We start from the raw sequence: 20,083 nt of genomic DNA, 5'->3' as shown, positions 1-20,083 counted from the left end.
TATACAGATATCTTCCCTAATTTATGCTTTGGCTAGGGCCCTACCAAGTTCACAGTCCATTTTGGTCAATTTCATGGTCATAGGATTTTAAAAATCGTAAATTTCATGATTTCATATATTTAAATCTGAAATTTCACTGTGTTGTAACTGTAGGGGTCCTGACCCAAAAGGGGATTGTTGGGGGGGGGTTTCAAGATTATTGTAGGGGCATCACGGTATTGCCACCCTTATTTCTGTGCTGCCTTCAGAGCTGTGTGGCCAGAGAGCAGAGGCTGCTGGCAGGGAGCCCACCTCTGAAAGCGGGGCTGCCACCAGCAGCAGTACAGAAGTAAGGATGGCATGGTATGGTACTGCTATCCTTACTTCTGTGTTGCTGCTGGTGGGTCGCTGCCTTCAGAGCTGGGTATCTGGCCAGCAGCCACTGCTCTCTGCCGCTCAGCTCTGAAAACAACTCAGAAATAAGGGCAACAATACCGTGACCCCCCTAGAATAACCTTGCAACCTCCCCCCACAACCTCCTTTTGGGTTGGGACCCCAAGTTTGAGAAGCACTGGCCTGTCCCATAAAATCTTTAGCGTATAGGGTAAAAGTACACAAAAGACCAGATTTCATGGGGGAGACCAGATTTCACAGTCCCTGACACGTTTTTCACAGCCATGAATTTGGTAGGGCCCTAGCTATGGGGAAGCAGGCTGAGCATATCTTTAAATCCTTTGACATTACTGAAGACAGTCACAGAGATGACTATGAAAGGGTTCTGGCTATGTTTAATGCATACTTCATACATCAGAAATATGTGGTTTATGAAAGAGCGTGTTTTCAACAGAGAATTCAAGAATGAGGGGAAATGTTGAATGTTTTATAAGAGTTCAGCATACATTGGCTGAAAACTGTGATTTGGGGAATGGAAAATGAGAGACAGGCTGGTTATTGGTTAACTAGATAAAAGCCTTTCAAAGCAGCTACAATTGAAGAGAGATTTAACCCTAGCCAAAGCTATACAGATAGCAAAAGAGTCAGAATTAGTCAAGGAATAGAACAAAAGCAGGGGACACTTGAAAACCTAAAACTAGCTTAGAAGCTATAAACAGACATGAGTGTTAAAAGTCATTATTGTAAAACCCCTGAGACAAGCAGAGAGAACTAGAAGGAACAAATTCTAGCCTATGTGCACAAGGAAAAAGTCATATCCCAAGAAATTACGTATCTCCAGCCAAAGGCGCACAATGTAATATATGTATGAAATATGGCCATTTTGCAACCATTTCCCACACCAAAGCAGTCAGGGAGTTGACTCATATAACAGACAATCAAGAACCATTGTTTCTGGGATATATCACTTGTGATGACATAGAGCCTGCTTGGAGAGTGAAAATGAATATTCAGGGAAAGACTATTGACTTTAAAACTGACTCAGGAGCTGACATCACAGGCATCTCAGAAGGGACTTACAATCATCTTTACCCTCCCAGAGCTGAAGTCACCTGACACAGCTCTGACTAGCGCTGGAGGTATTCTAAACCGCCAGTTCACCACAGAAACAACGTGCAAAGACAAAAGCTATGCATTCATAGTTTGTGATCAAAGGATCACAGACCGACAGCCTTCTCAGCCACAGTGTGGCAACCATGATGGGCGTAGTGGAAGAACTCAGTGGAATATTTGGTGAAACTGGACTTATGAAAGGAGTTCCAGTATAAATAATCTTAAGAAAAGTTGTTGAACCATAAGTGTGCATACACCTTGCAGGATTCCTTTTCCATTACTTCATAAAGTGGAAACTACGTTAAAAAAAGAATGGAGGAAACTAGCATAATGGGGAAAAATCTCTGAGCCCACAGCATGGTGTACCCTAATGGTACCAATTATAAAGAAAAATAGAAAAATCCAAGTCTGTGTGGATCTTTAGACTTAATGAAGCTGTTGTGAAAGAAAAATATATTCGCCCAACAAGGATAACGGACCACAATTCACTGCAGCAGAATTTAAGTCATTCTGAACAAAATGTGATTTTGATCATATTACTAGCAGCCCACGTTACCCATAAGGGAATGGAGAGGCTGAGAAAGCTGTAGACTGCCAAGAAAATCCTATGGCAGGAAAATCCATTCCTTTCTGTTCTGAGTTACAGATCAACACCAATAACGGCTATTGCATATAGTCCAGCACAACTCCTGATGGGAAGACAACTCAGAATTACTGTTCCAACTTGGAAAAGAACCTATTTCCAAAGTGGTGAGACATGAAGAGAGCAGCCAGATTGGATAAAAAGGCTATTAGCTTATGAACACTTTTTACAATAGACATCACTCAATGAGAGAATTGCAAGGTCTAGAACCTGGTGACAATGTTCATGTCAAACTGGATGAAGAAAAGGATGAACAACTCCTACTGTCATAAAGAAAAATAATTCATATGTGATTGAGACTGACAGGGGAAAGTTCAACAGAAGCTGTCGACATCTACAGTTTGTTACTCTGAAAGAACAATCAACAGACCAAACCCTACAGATGGCAGACACAGAACAAGAAGAAGAAGATTAAAGGATTCCAAACCAACCACAGTCAGTTGTTGCAACTAATGGACAGCCAGATGATCAAGTTGTTACACATTCAGGTCGTGTAATTTAGAAAACCAGTATGATTCAGAGACACTTAACAGACTGATCCTTACTGAACTTCAAAGACAGTGTGATAGTGTAAATATTGTATATGGTCGGAATGTAGAATTAAAGGGGGAGATGTAATGGAATGCTAAACTGTTTTATACTATTCATCTACTAGGTGGCACTGCGTGTGTACAATATATTATTTAAACAAACCTCAGACACACCTGGCAGAGCATTAAATCACCTCATTATGACCACATCTGGTGGGTATAAGCATGCTCCATGACCAGTCCATATCTGGTACAGGAACCTGACAGGTTACAGTAAAAAAATGTTGTTTGGAGATATTTAGTACTTCCTGATTTTTCTTTTAAGTTGTTTTGTTTTGCCAGTTTAAAAAAACTTGAGGGTTCAGCAAAAAGCAGTGGGAGAGAGACCGAAAAGTATCAAAATGAAATCCCTAGATAGGCAGTAAGGGTCAGATTCTGGCATGATTATTCGCATTGAGTAGTAATTTACTCCTGTAAAAAAAATTAGACTATTAACAGAATAAGATTCAATTTTTTAATGAATGCAGACACCTGCACCCACAGTGTACTGTCTTAGTTCTAGCAACATGGCTCTGCTATTGAGCCTCCTTCACTAGAAGAGCTAATAAGAAAGACCAGGATATCACTGGGAGGACTGGTTACATGATGTATAGAATCATAGGACTGGAAGGGACCTTGAGAGGTCATCTAGTCCAGTCCCCTGCACACATGGCAGGACTAAGTATTATCTAGACAAGGGGTCCCCAACACGGTGCCCACGGGCGCCATGGTGCCCGCTGGGGCGTCTAAGTGCACCCGTGTACTGGCCGGCGGACAAGCATCTGCCGAAATGCCGCCGACAAGCAGCGTCATCCAGAGGCATCGCCGCCGAAATGCCGCCGATGCCTCTGGGTGACGCTGCTTGTCGGCGGCATTTCGGCAGCGATGCCTATTGACGTTGCTGCTTGTCGGCGGAATTTCGGCGGATGCTCGTCCGCTGCCACGGTCCTCCATGGCTCATCATCTGGCGCCCGCCAGATGGAAAAGTTTGGGGACCACTGATCTAGACCATCCCTGACAGGTGCTTGTCTAACCTGCTCTTAAAAATCTCCAATGATGGAGATTCCACAACTTCCCTGGCAATCTATTTCAGTGCTTAATCACCCTGACAGGAAGTTTTTCCTAATGTCCAACCTAAATCTCCCTTGCTGCAATTTAAGCCCATTGCTTCTTGTCCTATCCTCAGAGGTAAAGAAAAACAATTTTTCTCCCTCCTCCTTGTAACAACCTTTTACATACTTGAAAACTGTTATCATGTCCCCCCTCAATCTTCTCTTTTCCAGACTAAACAAACCAAATTTTTTCAATCTTCCCTCATACATCATGTTTTCTAGACATTTAATCATTTTTGTTGCTCTTCTCTGGATTCTCCAATTTGTCCACATCCTTCCTGAAATGTGGCGCCCAGATCTGGACACAGTACTTCAGTTGAGGCCTAATCAGCACGGAGTAGAGAGGAAGAATTGCTTCTCGTTTCTTGCTTACAACACTCCTGCTAATACATCCCAGAATGATGTTCGCTTTTTTTGCAACAGCGTTACACTGTTGACTCATATTTAGCTTGTGGTCCACTATGACCCCCAGATCCCTTTTTGCAATATTCCTTCCTAGGCAGTCATTTCACATTTTGTATGTGTGCAATTGATTTGGTGCTTCCTAAGTGGAGTACTTTGCATTTGTCCTCATTGAATTTCATCCTATTTACTTCAGACCATTTCTCCAGTTTGTCCAGATCATTTTGAATTTTAATCATATCCTCCAAAACACTTGTAATCCCTCCCAGCTTGGTATCGTCCTCAAACTTTATAAGTGTACTCTCTATGCCATTATCTAAATCACTGATGAAGATATTGAACAGAACCATACCCAGAACTAGGGTGACCAGACAGCAAATGTGAAAAATCGGGATGGGGGTGGGAGGTAATAGGAGCCTATATAAGAAAAAGACCCCAAAATTGGGACTGTCCCTATAAAATCAGGACATCTGGTCACCCTACCCAGAACTGATCCCTGCGGGACCCCACTTGTTATGCCCTTCCAGCATGACTATGAACCACTGATAACTACTCTCCGGGAACGGTTTTCCAACCAGTTTTGCACCCATCTTATAGTAGCTCCATCTAGATTGCATTTCCCTAGTTTGTTTATGAGAAGGTCATGCAAGACCGTATCAAAGGCTTTACTAAAGTCAAGATATACCATGTCTACTGCTTCCCCCCCCGTCCACAAGGCTTGTTACCCTGTCAAAGAAAGCTATGAGGTTGGTTTGACATGATTTGTTTTTGACAAATCCATGCTGACTGTCACATATCACCTTATTATCTTCTAGGTGTTTGCAAATTGATTGCTTAATTATTTGCTCCATTATCTTTCTGGGTACAGAAGTTAAGCTGACTGGTCTGTATGATGATTTGCAGTTTTTCTCCAGCATTCCCGCTATTTAATTTCTGTGATAAATAGTGCCAATATATAACTCTGTCTTGTTAATGCTGTGTGTAGCAGAGGGAACTCTCCTACATCAGTCTCAGTGCACCTTGGGGGAATGGTTTGCATTGTCAGGGACTTCAATGCCTGCTGTGATGCAGGTTAATGCAGCTGGGATGTTTTCTTCTTTCCCTTGTGTTTCCTGTAACTAGATTTGTCTCTTGCCATGAGAAATACTAAAATAGGGCTCAATGGCATTCACTGGTCCCCTGCTGTCTGCACAGAAGAAGAACCCCATTTACTTGAAACATTTTCATATTGCAGGTTAGCAAAGGAGAAGATAGCCTTCCCTTTTCTCTCATGTGTTTGTCCTTCGTTGTTTTATCAATAAGTCAAACTTCCTTCCACCCTCAGTAGCTATGAGGTTAGTGACACAGAGGGCAGTGACTCTTTGTTAGAAAAACATTCCACAATATCTGAAGATTATTTACTGAAGGCCACTAAGTCAAACTTCTGTTGAACTTGACACTTAAATTGGGTGAAAAAACAGTAACTATGCCCACAGTAAATATATCTATGCATTATGATTGATGATAGGCAAATGGCCATGTAATACAAAGATACTCTATTGCTGAATGAAGGAGCTAGTGCTTTTTGTGTGTGAATATCATCAGTTTCTTCTAACCCATGGTTGCAGTGTTTCTGTTTGTAACTCTGACTCTTCAATTATGTAGCTATCCAGAAATTACGTTTGTGTGGGCCCATCCTACTGAAACCTGCATATCTGCTTCCTTTGCCGGAGAACAAACAGCAGACTTTTTCCAGGTTACCAGTTAGGCTGGGCATGTGGGACCATACATGCAACTTGTGGACATATAAAAGTAAACATAATGTAGTAATCCTGATGAGGACAACAAGAAACACAAACCAGAGACATGGTTGTCAGTTATCCATAAATTTATGGACAATTGTAGAAGAAAAGAGAGCAAGGAACTGAACATCTAAAAGAAACAAAATAGCCTAATTCTTGACCATAAAAATAGTAATTTTAGACCCTTTTCTGCAAAGTGTATTTTCCCTCTTGTGGCCTTTAATGAATTGATAAGAGAAAGTATTGTTAAAGCTGAACTGCTACCATACTTATTTTAAACAAAAGTGATATGCTATTCGCAATGCTTTAATTTTAAAATAATACACATGAGCATGGAAACAAATATATCAGAATGGTTTTAGAGGATGACATGGGTATTATTTATTAATATTATTTATTAATGAAAAGTTATCCATAAAAAAATTGGATGTCAAAAAATAAAAATATCCAGGTGGTTGGTGAATTGTTTGGTATTGCAGTGCTGTCCAAAACCTCTGACTGAACTACATTTGAAAAGAGAGTGTCAGCTTGCTATGTCCTGCTCACTTTCCTTACATTAGTAGTGCAGAAGAGCTGATTTTAATGGAGTTGTTTGGATGTAACTGAGAACAGAATTTAGTCCCTTGTCTCTATACTATTGCTTTACATAAACAAATACGTTACACACCAAATTGTCTGCTGAGACCAGAAAAAGCGCTAGTCTCTTTGGTTTTGGTATATTAAGTGACTCTGAATTAGGGCAGAATACTCTGTGCTGCTTGCTGAGAAAAAGGGTTTTACCTGATTATCTTTGGATATTGTTTCCACTGCCCCACTCGCCTACTATATTTGTGTTTTGCGTGTGTGGAATTTTTTTGTTGTCAGATATTGTTTCTGAGATGCCGAGAGGTAAAGGGGAGCATTTATGACTGTTAGCAGCAGGAATGACTCCCTGTGGAAGAGCCTGCTGGACATGGGAGAACAATATGGTTGATCTATACTTAAATAAAAAAGAGTGGCATCAGGGGTGATTTTTAGAACACAAGAAGAGAGAAGTCACTTGGCATTTACAGTAGGATTTGTTCATCTGAGAGCTAAATAAATATCAATGGAAAAGCACTATGGAATTTGACCTAAATTTTAAAAGTGAGTAGTGATTTTGTGTGCCTTGATTTTTGGGGGCCCAACATAAAGTGCTTCAAGGAGCCTGATTTTCAGAAGTTCTGAGTACCTGCCCTATCAAAATGACACTTTTTAAGGTAGGTCAATTTGGGCACCTACTAATAGTCATTTTTTTTTAACCTGTCCTTTTGGTTTTTTTAACATCAGTGTGTTTGGCAGACTGGCGTGGTTTTTATTTTTATTAAATACAAACTTGAATTCCAAGTGTCGAGAAGATGTGTGTAGATTCCATTTGTGGCTTAAAACTAGCAGCCATTGCCACTTCAAATTTTGCCTGCCTTTCTGTCTGTCTGATGTGTTTTACTAATTTGGCCTCCATTACCTGACCACTTCACAATATTGAATGTATAAGGAAGTAGTAGTCTACTAATTTTACAGATAGGGAACAGAGACTAGGTGACTTCTTAAAGGTAATACTGGAGGTTTTCAGCCGAACAGGAAATTGAAGCTGAGTCTCCCAAGCCCTGGGGAGGTGGGGGGTGCTTAACCACTGGAGTATCCTTCTTCTTCTCCTTCCTTTTTAAAAGTTAAAATTTGAAGTAAATTTTAGTCAGTATTTCCCAGGGTGGTAGTTATTGATTCAGGACAGCATTTAAGCAAGTCAGTGTAAGTCCCATTGACTTCAGTGCCTACAGTTAAGCACATCCTTGAGTGCTGTCCTGAAAAGGACTGCTTTCCTGAACTGGGGCCTAGATTAGCTAGGACTACAGCAGGGTCCAATTCTGCAGTCCTGACCAGCAGAATACCCATTGACTTGAGTTACTTTGCTGAATTACTTGTACTAGTTTGACCACTTCCTGTATAATGCAGGAAATGGTGTTTATTCAAGTAGATGGTCTATCAAGAGAAGAAGGATGGTCTTGTGGTTAAGACACTGAACTGGGACTCAGGAGGAATGCCAGTTTTGGGCATATCATTTAATCTCTCTGTTCCTTAGTTCCTGGTCTATAAAAATGGAGATGATAATACTTAATTTCTCCGACCATGTTTTTGTTTTGCCTATTTGGATTGCAGATTCTTTGGGACACTGACTTTATTTTATTATATATTGGTGCAGTACCTAGCAAAGCAGGACTTTGATCTCAGTTATGGCTTTTAATGATGATAAACAAGGTTTATATTTTTATTGTTCCATATAAAAACATTATTGCTTAAACCAAATATCAAAACTGATGGAATACAGATCAGCCAACTTGTGGCTTTTTCAGATATAGAGAGCCCAGGACAATCCTTTAGTAGAGGTTTTTGTGATGTCTTGCAATAAAGATTAGTTCTGGATAAAATAGGTATAATATAATTTATTTGTCTTTGTCAATTTGCTGAAGTGGATTTCTCAAGTAGATGATCAAACATAACCAAGGGTAAATAAATGCAAACCTTCTCTTATGTCACAAGAAGCTTACTCATACAACTCTTATTTTTGGAGGCTGCCACTACTGTATTGCCGGAAGACATAGTTTCCTACGGTATGTTATTAACAATGGTTCCAGGAATACCCTACAGCTGATATGCCCAGACAATATCTGGTTTGCTTGTCTAGATAATGTTCTATTTGCACATCTTTATCTAGCGCACAGACAGACGACTACTTGACTACTAAGACACTGTAAATATATCAAATGAATTATTTCAGCATGGTTTGATTTGCAGGACAAACTAGAACTGGATTTACATAGTAATGCATATAAAATACTAGGGGGCCTTTCCCCTAAGTTCCTTGCACTCCTGAACAGCTGCTGCTCACCAGTGCCGGCTCCAGGGTTTCGATCGCGATCTGCAGCGGCAATTCGGCGGGAGGTCCTTCGCTCCGAGCGGGAGTGAGGGACCGTCCGCCGAATAGCTGGACGTGCCGCCCCTCTCCGGAGTGCCCGCCCCAAGCACCTGCTTGGCAAGCTGGTGCCTGGAGCCGGCCCTGCTGCTCACAACAGATGAACTTTCACAGCACTGATGGATCCAGCCTTCCAGGAAGATCTGAAACTCTATCAGTGTTTCCTCAATATAGAAGGTGGCAGGGTGTGCTCATTAAATGATTTAATACATGGTTAAATCTTTGCTTTTTTCTTTACTAAGGGCCCAGTTATGTAAAATGCTAAGTGCCTCTTGAGAGGCGCTGAGCGCCCTCAGTTCCCATCAAAAAGTGAATAGCACGATTGGGCCTTGTATTTAACTACAGCAAAGACAGTACCTCATTTCCCTTATGTCTTTGACTTCATCATTGCCTGACCTATTAAACATCAACGTATTTTGTATTACAGCTGACATAAATATAGTGTTCTCATCTGCATCCTGAAAGTATTTTCCAACATGTGCATCTTGTTGTGCCTTTGCAATCAAATCAAGTAATTCTACAGAAGTTAAATGACTTCCTTGGCTGGCTCTTCAAGCTAACCTCTGTATTTGCAGAGTCCCATGGGGAGTTAGTCACACAATTCCCATTAAAGTTCTTGGTAGTGTTGGGTGAGTATGGCTGTGTAGCTCTCAAGATTTTAGTTTGAGTTGAGGACACAATCTATGTCTTTAGGTCCCCATAGTTCCCAGAAAAGCTATTGAGCTCAAATGTGTTGCTTTTTTAAAAGATCTTAAATAAAACTTTACTTAGGTTCAGAGACAGACTCATCTCTATGAACATGCTGTGTGTGTATGTGTGAGAGAGAGAGACACTCTATCAACGCGCGTATCGTGTGGGCACGTATGTATGGAAATATTGGCTGTTGTAACCAGTTCTGTGGGAGGGGTTCCTTCCAGCTGTGCACTCTCCCCCCGTGCACCCAAAAGGCGTTGTCTCATGTTTTGATTATCTGGCAGATGACCACCCCAGGGTCTCCCAGGAGGTTTATGGTTGACATAACTACCATCTGCTGCAAGAAGGAAGCACTGCCAACTTGCCTCTCCTATAAAAGGGTTGTCAGTGGAGAGAGAACAAATGGCTTACAAACTTGTTTTATAGCAAAGGGCTAGGAGGTAATGGAGAAATCAGGAAGGTAATTTGGAGCTGGGAGGGAAGAAATTGGGAAGTGTATGAGGTAAAGTATTTGGAAAGGCCATTCATTTTGTAATTTTCTTGGGTCAGTGAGTACACTTTTTTGTGTGGATATTGGAATTAGTGATGAACTAAGTGGCTGAAATATTTAGCTGCTGAGATAGCCCTGGCTAAAGTTACGCATTGTGCAGGTTATTTTTGAGCTGCTGCTTTTGTTGAGATGAAGGGAGGCAGGGAGCAGCACGGATGTAAGGAGCAGCACGGATGTAAGGTGGAGAGGAGAGAAATACTAATTTCTTCTTCCACTTTGCTTCTTTGGGAGCATTCCTGACAACAGCAAAATTTATCACTTGTGCTGTTCCTCCACTGTGTCCCTCCCAAGAGGCACAGCAGAGTGAAACGAATAGGAATCATGTCAGCTTCACTCTGCTTCTCCTGCTGATGTAGGTGACCAAGTGCTGTGAGCAGGTGCCACACTCCTGATTCTCCTGTGGGGACATGGGGGCAGGAGGAACTAAATTGGAGGTGTAGCAGGATGCAGGATTCTGTAATCTGTGAACCCCTTTGTCTCTAGCAGCTACCACATTTGTAATGTAAAACATCCGAACAGAAGTCAAAACCTGTGGTACCTACATCACAATCTACTTTTTCTTGCATACAGGTACTCAGCTATTTGTTGGCAACAGAGTACTATGATTTTAGTTTGGCCATTAAATAAGAATTTGGAGAGGCTTTCAGAAGCTGTTCCTAGATGTTAAAATAACAAATTAGATATTGTTAGACACATTCCTAAAATATCACTTTCTTCCATCCACTCTAATTTATGTCCCTGCCAGTCTTCTGCAAATTCAAAAACTGTTCAGACCAAGAGAATTTTGGAAGGGGTTGCTTTTGCCAAAGGTAAATCGAAATTGAATTATGTTGCTATCATGTTTAGTGTTAATTTTGTTGGAAAATAAAACATTTATCTTCTTGATCTCTCTGGGTTCATAGACTAATGTGATTTAGGACTTTTTCCCTTGTAGGCTCTAAGCGATTCACAGATTAAGGCCAGAATGTGACCATTGTGATTATCTATAGAACACAGGCCATAGAATTTCTTCCAGTAATTACTGCATCAAGCCCAATAATTTGTGATTCAGATCACACTGATATTTTCATTTTCAGTGATCATATTTAGGGGAGTAAATATAGAATTGGACAATATTTATTCTTCCCTTGACATCAGACTTTTGGAAATAATAAATTTAGCTACCCTTCCCTCTCCCCACCTCAAATCTAATTGGTTACATTTTTCTTTAGAACGCTGAAAATTTCAAAGAAATGGAAATACTGGATTCCAAAGCTTGATTCCCAGTCCTCAGCATTCCTTGAGAGTACTGTAGAGACTATGTGCTTGACATCGGCCTCTCCTACAAATTGAGGAATGGTGTTGAGGAGCTCCAGAGGATGATGATGATGATTGCACACATTTCTAAAGCTCCCATCATTGGTATTATGTCACCCTCAGCGAAAAAATGGTGGCCTCCCAGGTTGTATGGAAATGTGAGGCTCTTTAGGATGAAAGCCCTGTCACGGGGTCCACTTACCACAGGTGGTGCCTCCTTCTGGCCCCTCTGGGAATTAGCTCCTTACAGGTCTGAGTAGGGTGACCAGATAGAAAATGTGAAAAATCGGGACGGGAGTGCGGGGTAATCGGTGCCTATATAAGAAAAAATCCCAAATATTGGGACTGTCCCTATAAAATCCGGACATCTGGTCACCCTAGGTCTGAGGCCCTCTTCTGCTGTTTGCTGCACACCCTGCTGCTGCTCTCTCTCTGGCCCCTCTCTTGCTCTGGGCGCTGTAGCCGCCTCTTTGTGACTTGGCCCTCTGGCCAGGTCACTGTTCGTGTTTCCCCCTTCAGGGGGTATCAAAGTCTTTCCTGACAAATGGGCTTGGGCAGTCTTCCCATTTACTTCCCAGCCAGTGCCATTTTCTCAGTGGCTGGTTGGGGAACCCAGGTCCATCCTCTACTCTGGGTGCCAGCTCTGGGGCCCTTTCTTCAGCAGTGAAGATCTGTTCCCTCCTGGTCCTTACTGTCCTTCCCTGAGCTTCTTCCATACCCTGCCCCCCATTTGCCAGCCTCACAACTCCCTCCTCCCAGGGAGTGACTGCAACCTACTCCCTGCAGCCCCTAGCTGCTCTCAGCTTCTGGGCTTTATACAGGCCCTGTCTGTGTCTCCACAGGTAAGCTTTCCCTAATTAGGGCCTTCCTCTCAGCTTGAATTCTCCCAACCTGCAGCCTAATGGGTTAATTGGCTCTATTAAGCCGCTCAGGGTGAGTGTGGGGTGAGCACCCCATCACAGGCCCCAAACCACAATTATTTTGCTTATAAAATGAAAGGAATATAATGTGCAGGGCTGGCCTTATGGGTGGGTGATGTGGGCAACTGCCAAGGGTACTGTGGTCAGGGGGGCACTGTGGTCAAGAGGCAAGGAGTGGGGTAGGCCTGGCGTGTGAGGCTGTGGAAGGGAGCTCACGGCAATGGGCAGTGAGAGGCATCAGGGCCCGGAGGTGATGGGGTGGGGAGAGTGAGGAGCCTGGGGAGTCTGCTGGGGCCAGAGGAATGGGTGGGGATTCCAGGGAGGCAGCGGGGGTCAGGGATGCCAAAATACAAGTTCGCCCAGGGCGCATTTTTCCCTAAGGTGGCCCTGATTAGGTGTGCTTGCTGGTGTTAAGAGTTGCATAGAATATTGACTGATTTCTGTAGGTAATATCCGTGCATAAATCATTGAAAGGACTACTATAGTTGAAATATTCTCAGCTACATGATTTACCAGCAACTGCTTAATTTGGTATGGGGAGACACTCAAAGGATTTGTTTTACAGCGTTGCTTATTTCCCAGATGTCTTCTTGGACACATCAGGTTCACCCAAAAGAAAATAACTGTGATATAAATGACTTTCACCCAAGCAATTTTTTAAAAAAGAACAACTTGGCCCTGTGAAGAGCTCCACTGGCAGCACATGGTTGGAATTTGGGGTGAATCTTGGTCTCTTATTTTCCAAACTTGAAGTGGCTTGGAATGCCACAGCTCATTTTCTTGACAGGGCAGGAAAGAGGACGCTTCATATGTTACTCTAGGAACTTGTTCTTTTCCTTGCCTAGACCCATTCTCCCACCCCAGCCAACTCGAAAAGAGCATGACTGGATCTGGAGGGAGCTGGTTTTCTTGTCTAGAAGGACAGGTCACCTCAGTGCAGGGCTTTTTGTAATAAAGGGGGGAAATTAGTGATTTCAGAGAACCCTGCTTCCTGAACAAGTTAATGATATCCAAAAGGATCTCAAACTGTATGGTGCACATACACCCAATACATACATTAGGAATCATGTCACCCATAATTGACGTTATCCAGTAGGGTGGAATGCAGCAGCTGTTTAATAGTGCGGAGCTGTGCTACACAATAGTTTAGGACACGTAGTAAAGAGTACCAGAAGCATTTGAAACTGTCTGTGTATTGGGTGCTGTGGTGGTGGTGAAATTAGATAGGCATAATGTAACCACCTGACTTTAAATTTGGTTTGCATACCTTCTCTTGTGAAAAATGTCATGAGACCTTTAATGCCCATAAGTGGTCTCATCTGAAAGGTGACATTTCCTGAGGCCTGGTACTTCATTAGCGGCATGCTCAGGCACTGGCACAGCACTAGCTCACAAAGAAGAGAAATTTTACATAAGAGCCAGAGAAATAACAGAAGATCACACAGAAAAATACATACCTTACTATCTAACAAAGGAGACTGTGTAACTGGTAAATATTTATGTCAGACTGAGAAATCCCAAGAGAGAAACAAAAGCAGAGCTTAAAAAATTAAAGACTGCTTTCAGAGACAGAAAAATGTAACCTACAAAACTCTGTGTGATTGCTCAGGAGAATGAAGAAGTAAGCAGGACTACTGTAGACATATATGTATAAACTGTAGACAGTTTATATATGTTTACATTCTAATAATTTCAGTCGCTTCAACACATCTTTAAAATCCTTTGTGGTATTTTATAAAATGTATACCAATCCTTCCAACCAAATCACTACTATAATACAAATATAAGGATATTAAGATATAGTGAATATAGGCCTTGATTCAGTAAAGTATTTAAGCATGTGCCCGTCCACTTGAGTAGTGCCACTGGCTTCAGTAGGGTTATTCACATACATGAATTTAGGCAAGTGTTTAAATACCTTGCTGGATCGGGGCCATAGTGCTCTTGGAAGCTGCAAGATTGACAGTCGTAGCTTTGTCATCTCTTTATCCATCGAACCCGTAAGGCAACCAATGGACAAGCTTTCCTACCCTGCTCTGTCAATATGCTTCTGCAGGCACCACAAGGAGTGGGTGTTAGGGTAGTTCAGTCCCTCTGTCCTTAAACTCTCGTTGCCCTCTGCTGAAACTACCAACAAGAGAACTGATCCTTGCCCCAGGTTAAATTAAACCACAGCCACGCAATTAATTTCTTACATTTTTCAAAAGTATAAACGTATGGACTTTCACTGTAGCTGTTCCCGTTATCGATTTAAAAACATCTTAGCTAAGTATTTACTCTTTTTTTGGATATCACGGGCAAATGACTATCACAGGAGATACTGCCCACAACTCTGATCTTTCTGAGAATACAATCAATTGGCTCTCACTGCATATCTATCACCAAGGGAACAGCACACAGCCAAAGAAACAGACAATACTCAGTGGAAGGAAATGGGGGGCGGAGGGGGGTGGAACCCTGCAATATTTACTTTTTAAATATATTTTGAATTAAGATGTTACAAAGATATCAGTATTGGAAAAATATGGTTTCACTTCTTGTTTGAGTATGACCCACTGAGGATTGGCTTTAACAATTGTCCAGTATGTAAATATTATTACAGGATTTAAATCCACTCACTATTTAACCTACTGCTGCCGTTTTTCTCTCTCATTTCCATTTTTTGTTAAACTGGTCTGTTGGTGGTGTTTGCCAAACACCAGCAGAAGAGAAGAAGATAGCAAGGGATAAAGAAGGAGGAGTAGATAAATCTATCATGAGACTCTCTAAATGACTTTACTGTTCTATGCAGTGTGTTGAGCAGTGAAAATATTTTCCATATTCAGTGTGTATGGAAATGGCATTGTCTTTCTCAGCTCTTCCAATCGGGAACAAATCTAAGCAGAGTAGAGAGGACAGAAGCAAAGGGATATGGTTTCCCTCTTCCCTAGTCAGTGTTGCCTGGGCTTCAATCATGTGAGGCATAAGTAGTTGGAAATCTTTAAAACACAGCAACATATCTTTTAAAACAATGTTTTCTTTTGCTTCTGAGACTAGCATAACAGCACAGTCGTGCAAGTGGAAGCAGAAGTAGAAGCAGAATTCCTGTAGGAATTGGAATGGAGATGATGGAGCAAAATACAGTCATTGTATCGTGGCCGTGGTTTTGCATCTAATCAATATAATGGAGCTTAAGCCTCATCGAGGCTCCTAGGGGCTATTATAACATTAATAATAACTTGGGATTTACAATAATAGTGATAGTGTGTCTCCAGTTGTTACTGATCTTTTTTTTTTTTCTAATATTGTCAAACCCCTTTTAGAAAGCTAGTTTAAAATCTATGGGCCAACTAGTATAAATTGGTATAGCTGAGGACCTGGCCTACTGTTTCTAAAAGGAGTTTGATAACTAGGTTCTGGCCCGTGTGTGTTTGTGTGTGTGTATTCACAATCATGTATTTAGAAAATAAAGACAAATCCCCTGCTATTTAAATCCAAGTTCAGTTCTTACTAAAATGTTTCCGTGCAATTCCAATGACTATCTCTTAATTGTAAACTGAAGTAAATCACTGACTTATTTTAGTAGCATCAAATATGATATTTTAAAAAATTATAGGACATTGCCGTTTTGATGGTTGGCGGCCGTATAGGACAGAATGAATTACATTCACCATTTGAAAGCACTGGAAATCTGATTGATCAAAAGAATTTACACCAACTCTGAAACAGAGTTTTCAAATAGTGAATTTGATTTCTAGCACTGGTTTTGGCCCTGCAGACTGTCAGCACTATGCATGCTTCCCCAAAATGGTTTTTCAGAGCACCATAATCCTCTCCTGCAGCACCCCTGCTAGTTCAGTACTGAGTCTCTTGAGGGAAGCTTATTGTGTACCAGGTGAGATTATGCTTTTGTGATATCAGGATATGTCCCTGAGATATCAGAAATTTTCTTTACTTGTCGCCTAAGTTAAGACTTAAAGCCAGAGCTCCAATGGTGAAAGTCTAATACACTAGCTATGCTGCATACAAGTCTTATTATGCTATGTCATACAACTCCATAACCACTCCAACTGAAGAAGTAAGGGATGCTGAACAAGCCTATTTGGAACAATTACTAAACAGCGTTGGTGTCTTGAGTAATTGCATTAATAATGTTGCCCCTTGCCCCTCCTTGTTTGAATACGAGTACTTAGCCAGCCAACCTGCCATCCCTCTTTACCCCTAGGCTGTGTCTTGATGGACAGAAACAATATGTTTTTCAAATGTGTTGTCTTAACATTTTGAAAAAGCCCATTAAGACTCAGGCTAATCCATTTGCTGGCTATGGTGTCGCCTGGGTGGGGTGGGAGGTCAACTGAGCATTAAGCTAACTCCACTGAGCTAACAGAACAAACAGACCCTTTTTGCCTATCAAGATGCGGCCTTAATGATGAACTTGAGGACCAGCTGCCCATGCACTGGTGCACTTTGCAGCATAAGGTGCTCCAAAAGGCACAACTATACGGGGCCACTCAGGAAAGCTAAAGTGAATCAACTAAAGGTGTGAAGTCAGTACCCATAAATTAAAGTGTGTGAAACTCCTGTGTGTATGCCTCCTTGGAAGAGGATTAAGTTAAAGTAATTTAAAGCCATTTGACTCCTGAATGAGAGCCTGGCAGAGCCAGGTGGAGGATTAGTGCACTTTAATTTATGCTCATTGACATCACACCTTTAATTGAGTCAGTATAACTCTCCAGAGTATCCTTGTGCAGATAAGTCCAAAGAGAGTGTCAGAATCTCCTGTGCAGTTCAGGACCATCGAGGATATTAAACCTCATGCTACAAGGTTTAAGCAGATCCCCTGAAGTACTTGGTGGTGGCCATTGACAGAGACAATATATTGGACTAGCTGGACCTGGGGTCTGATCCAGTATGACAATTCCTATGTTCCTGTGGAGACTCTTATCGGATCACAACATGTGGGCCAGTGGAGAAACAATATAGAATGGCCCTGCACAGAGACAGCTCAGCCCTGAGCGTGTCATTCAAGTAGGGAATGGTGCACCAGAGGTTGCTGCACGGAAGGGAGGAAGCTAAAGCGTCAATGGGTGGATTGAGGGAGGGATGATCATAGTGGACCCCACTTCTAAGCCCCCTTCAGCAGTCAATTTTCCTGTACCCCACAGCAATAAGTGCCCGAACCAGAGAATGTCTCAGATGCTGAAACATTACTTCATCCCTCTGGACTAATCTTGTTCCCAAAACAGACAAAATACTTCCCTAGCTGCCAAAACCATCCCATATGCATCCTACTGGTGTCCCCATAATGAGACTAAATGTATGTCCTAGTTGAAATAGTCTGGTCACCCTCCTACTTAACATGATAGTCATTCACAGATGCCTGTTCCTTAATTCTCCTAGAGAGAGTAACAAGTACTGTGGAGAAGTTCAGCCCCCTTTGTCCTCAGGGATTCTCAACCTTTTTCTTTCTGAGGGCCCCCCCAACATGCTATAAAAACTCCACGGGCCACCAGTGCCACAATAACTGGTTGTCTGCATATAAAAGCCAGGGCCAGTGTTAGGGGGTAGCCAGCAGGACAGATGCCTGGGGTCCCATGTAACGGGGCCCCTGCAAAGCTACATTGCTCAGGCTTCAGCTGCAGCCCTGGGTGGCGGGGTTCAGGGCCCTGGGCTTCAGCCCCATTCAGTGGGGCTTTGGCTTTCTGCCCTGGGCCCCAGAAAATCTAACACTGTCCCTCTTGGTGGACCCCTTAAAACCTGCTCACAGCCCCCCAGGAGGTCCGGGGACCCCTGGTTGAGAATCATTGCTCTATAACTTTTTTAACCTTTCTAAGCATCTAGGTAGCATCTTCTGTGTTTCAACTGAGATTTTGAACAGGTTATTAACAGCACCTGTAGCAAAGGGGTTTTAACCATGGAAGACAATAGTTAGGCGCACACACGCAGGTTCACAGTCTGCAGTACTCTGCATCTTGCTCCAGAAAAGAAGGGAAGCAGCTTTATAAAATGCTGCTAACCTCACTGTGATTGTGAATAAGCTAGACTTGAGATCCTTAAGTGTTTTTCCTTTTCCCTTTTAACTGCAATTTTGTTATTGTACTGCTGCCCCCATCTCTACTAAATATGGCTTTTGAAATGTAAATCATATCATGTTCTCAGTGATGCATCTGACACCCTCAGCACTGTTTCTCTTTGCACTTCAAAGAGCTGTGCGGTCACACTTTGCATCTCAGCAAAATCACAATATTTGCCTTCTGAAGATCTCCTTTAATGTGTACAATCAATCCCTGATCATGTGTTTTGGGCTTTTTGTTCCCCAGAGTCTATTAATATTAATGTTGATAGAGGTCATCAAGAAACATAATCTCTTCTTTTTTAATTTCTCAGTGAGTGTACCTGAAGGGGGAGAGAAGCACAAGAGAGACAAGACAATTGAACATCACAAGTGGCTCAGTCCCCAAAAAATTATGCTGGATGAACAGTGGATTAGAACTAAATTTTAAAAAGGAAATACAATCTCAGTCTGACAATTGTCTTCACTTTCAAATTCATCATGGCCAAAATCCTCTGGCTGGACGGCTGAGGTGAGTGTCGTACGTTTGCTGTTTGGGCTCAGTGCATATCCCTTGTACCTACGGCTCAAAGGACCTGGGAGCAGGTGGGAATTGGATGATGCCAAATGCTGGAATGGGGAGAGAAATGGACTGTGACAAGCTAAGATGGAAGTGACTTGACAGCTTCAAGCCTAGCAGTTGCCTCTAGTAAGGACAGGTTAAGATTGGAATCACAAGTTTCGCTGAGAGAGCAGTATGCAGGAAGCTGGTTTTCAGGCCACAAATGCTTTCACAGGTAAGGACCTTTGTCGCTATCATTAAACTAATAATTTCTGGGCAGATTACTGTTGTTTGGGAAAATAAGTGGCATTAGTATGTGGCAGTAGACAGCACTTGTGGTGAGCATTACATTCATTGAAATAAATAATTCAACTCCTATAAGATAACAGAGACTAACTCAGCATTTGGTTCAGTTATTTTAAGTTCTTTGAAATTGACGGCTATGTGCCTTCGGAAGGGAGCCCCCAAACTTTGCTGATCCAAGTGTTTCACTGACAACTTGCCAGGGGCAGGAGGGGCCGCCTAAGTTGCATAAAATGTAGCAGGTTACAACTGCTCTTATTTTTAATATGGAAGTGAGTCCTGGAGAGACTACAGGTCACAACAGGCAAAGTGCCCTGTCTTGTCTCAAGCAGAGCTGCTGCATATTGGATTTTGTAGTCTCCAGGGGCTGTATCTCCATACGCAAGTGGTGTCCATGGGCTGAATTTGCCACGTGATTGTCATTTGGGCCACTCTTGCTTTAGTTGCCAGGGTATTTAGCCAATAAAATAACAGGTGCAAATTTATTTTCCTGTAGGTGTGTTGGAAACAAAATAAGAAAGCAAATAAGGCTGTACTTTCTTTTCAAGAAATCTTCTAGTGAAAATTCCATTAGAAATTCCATTATAATCTTTCCATATGTCTCTCTTGATTTCTAATGGGGGTGAGGTGGGCAATAGATCTTGTTGCTTTGTTCCCATGCCTGCTGGCCAACTGAGAACCAGCAGGAACTGGCTGAAAATTCTACTGGAATTTCTGTCTTTAGAAGAATTTAGATAATGGTCTAGT

General features: G+C 42.1%; 1 protein-coding gene across 1 annotated transcript in view; it reads left to right on the top strand.

Annotated features, from left to right (window-relative positions):
• The window catches only part of LDLRAD4 (low density lipoprotein receptor class A domain containing 4), a 405,437-nt gene that overhangs the window by 138,054 nt on the left and 247,300 nt on the right, over positions 1-20,083 (top strand). Inside the window, exon 2 of the mRNA XM_026660875.2 lies at positions 18,807-19,268. Within this exon, the coding sequence (XP_026516660.1) occupies positions 19,229-19,268 (40 nt within the window). The 5' untranslated portion in view covers positions 18,807-19,228. The remainder of the gene's footprint in view (positions 1-18,806; positions 19,269-20,083) is intronic.

This window comes from Terrapene carolina, unplaced genomic scaffold (assembly GCF_002925995.2).
Source record: "Terrapene carolina triunguis isolate 2854851 unplaced genomic scaffold, T_m_triunguis-2.0 Scaffold58, whole genome shotgun sequence".
NCBI lineage: Eukaryota > Metazoa > Chordata > Testudines > Emydidae > Terrapene > Terrapene triunguis.
The sequence above is the reverse complement of the archived record's forward strand: the minus strand, read 5'-3'. Positions and strand labels throughout refer to the sequence as shown.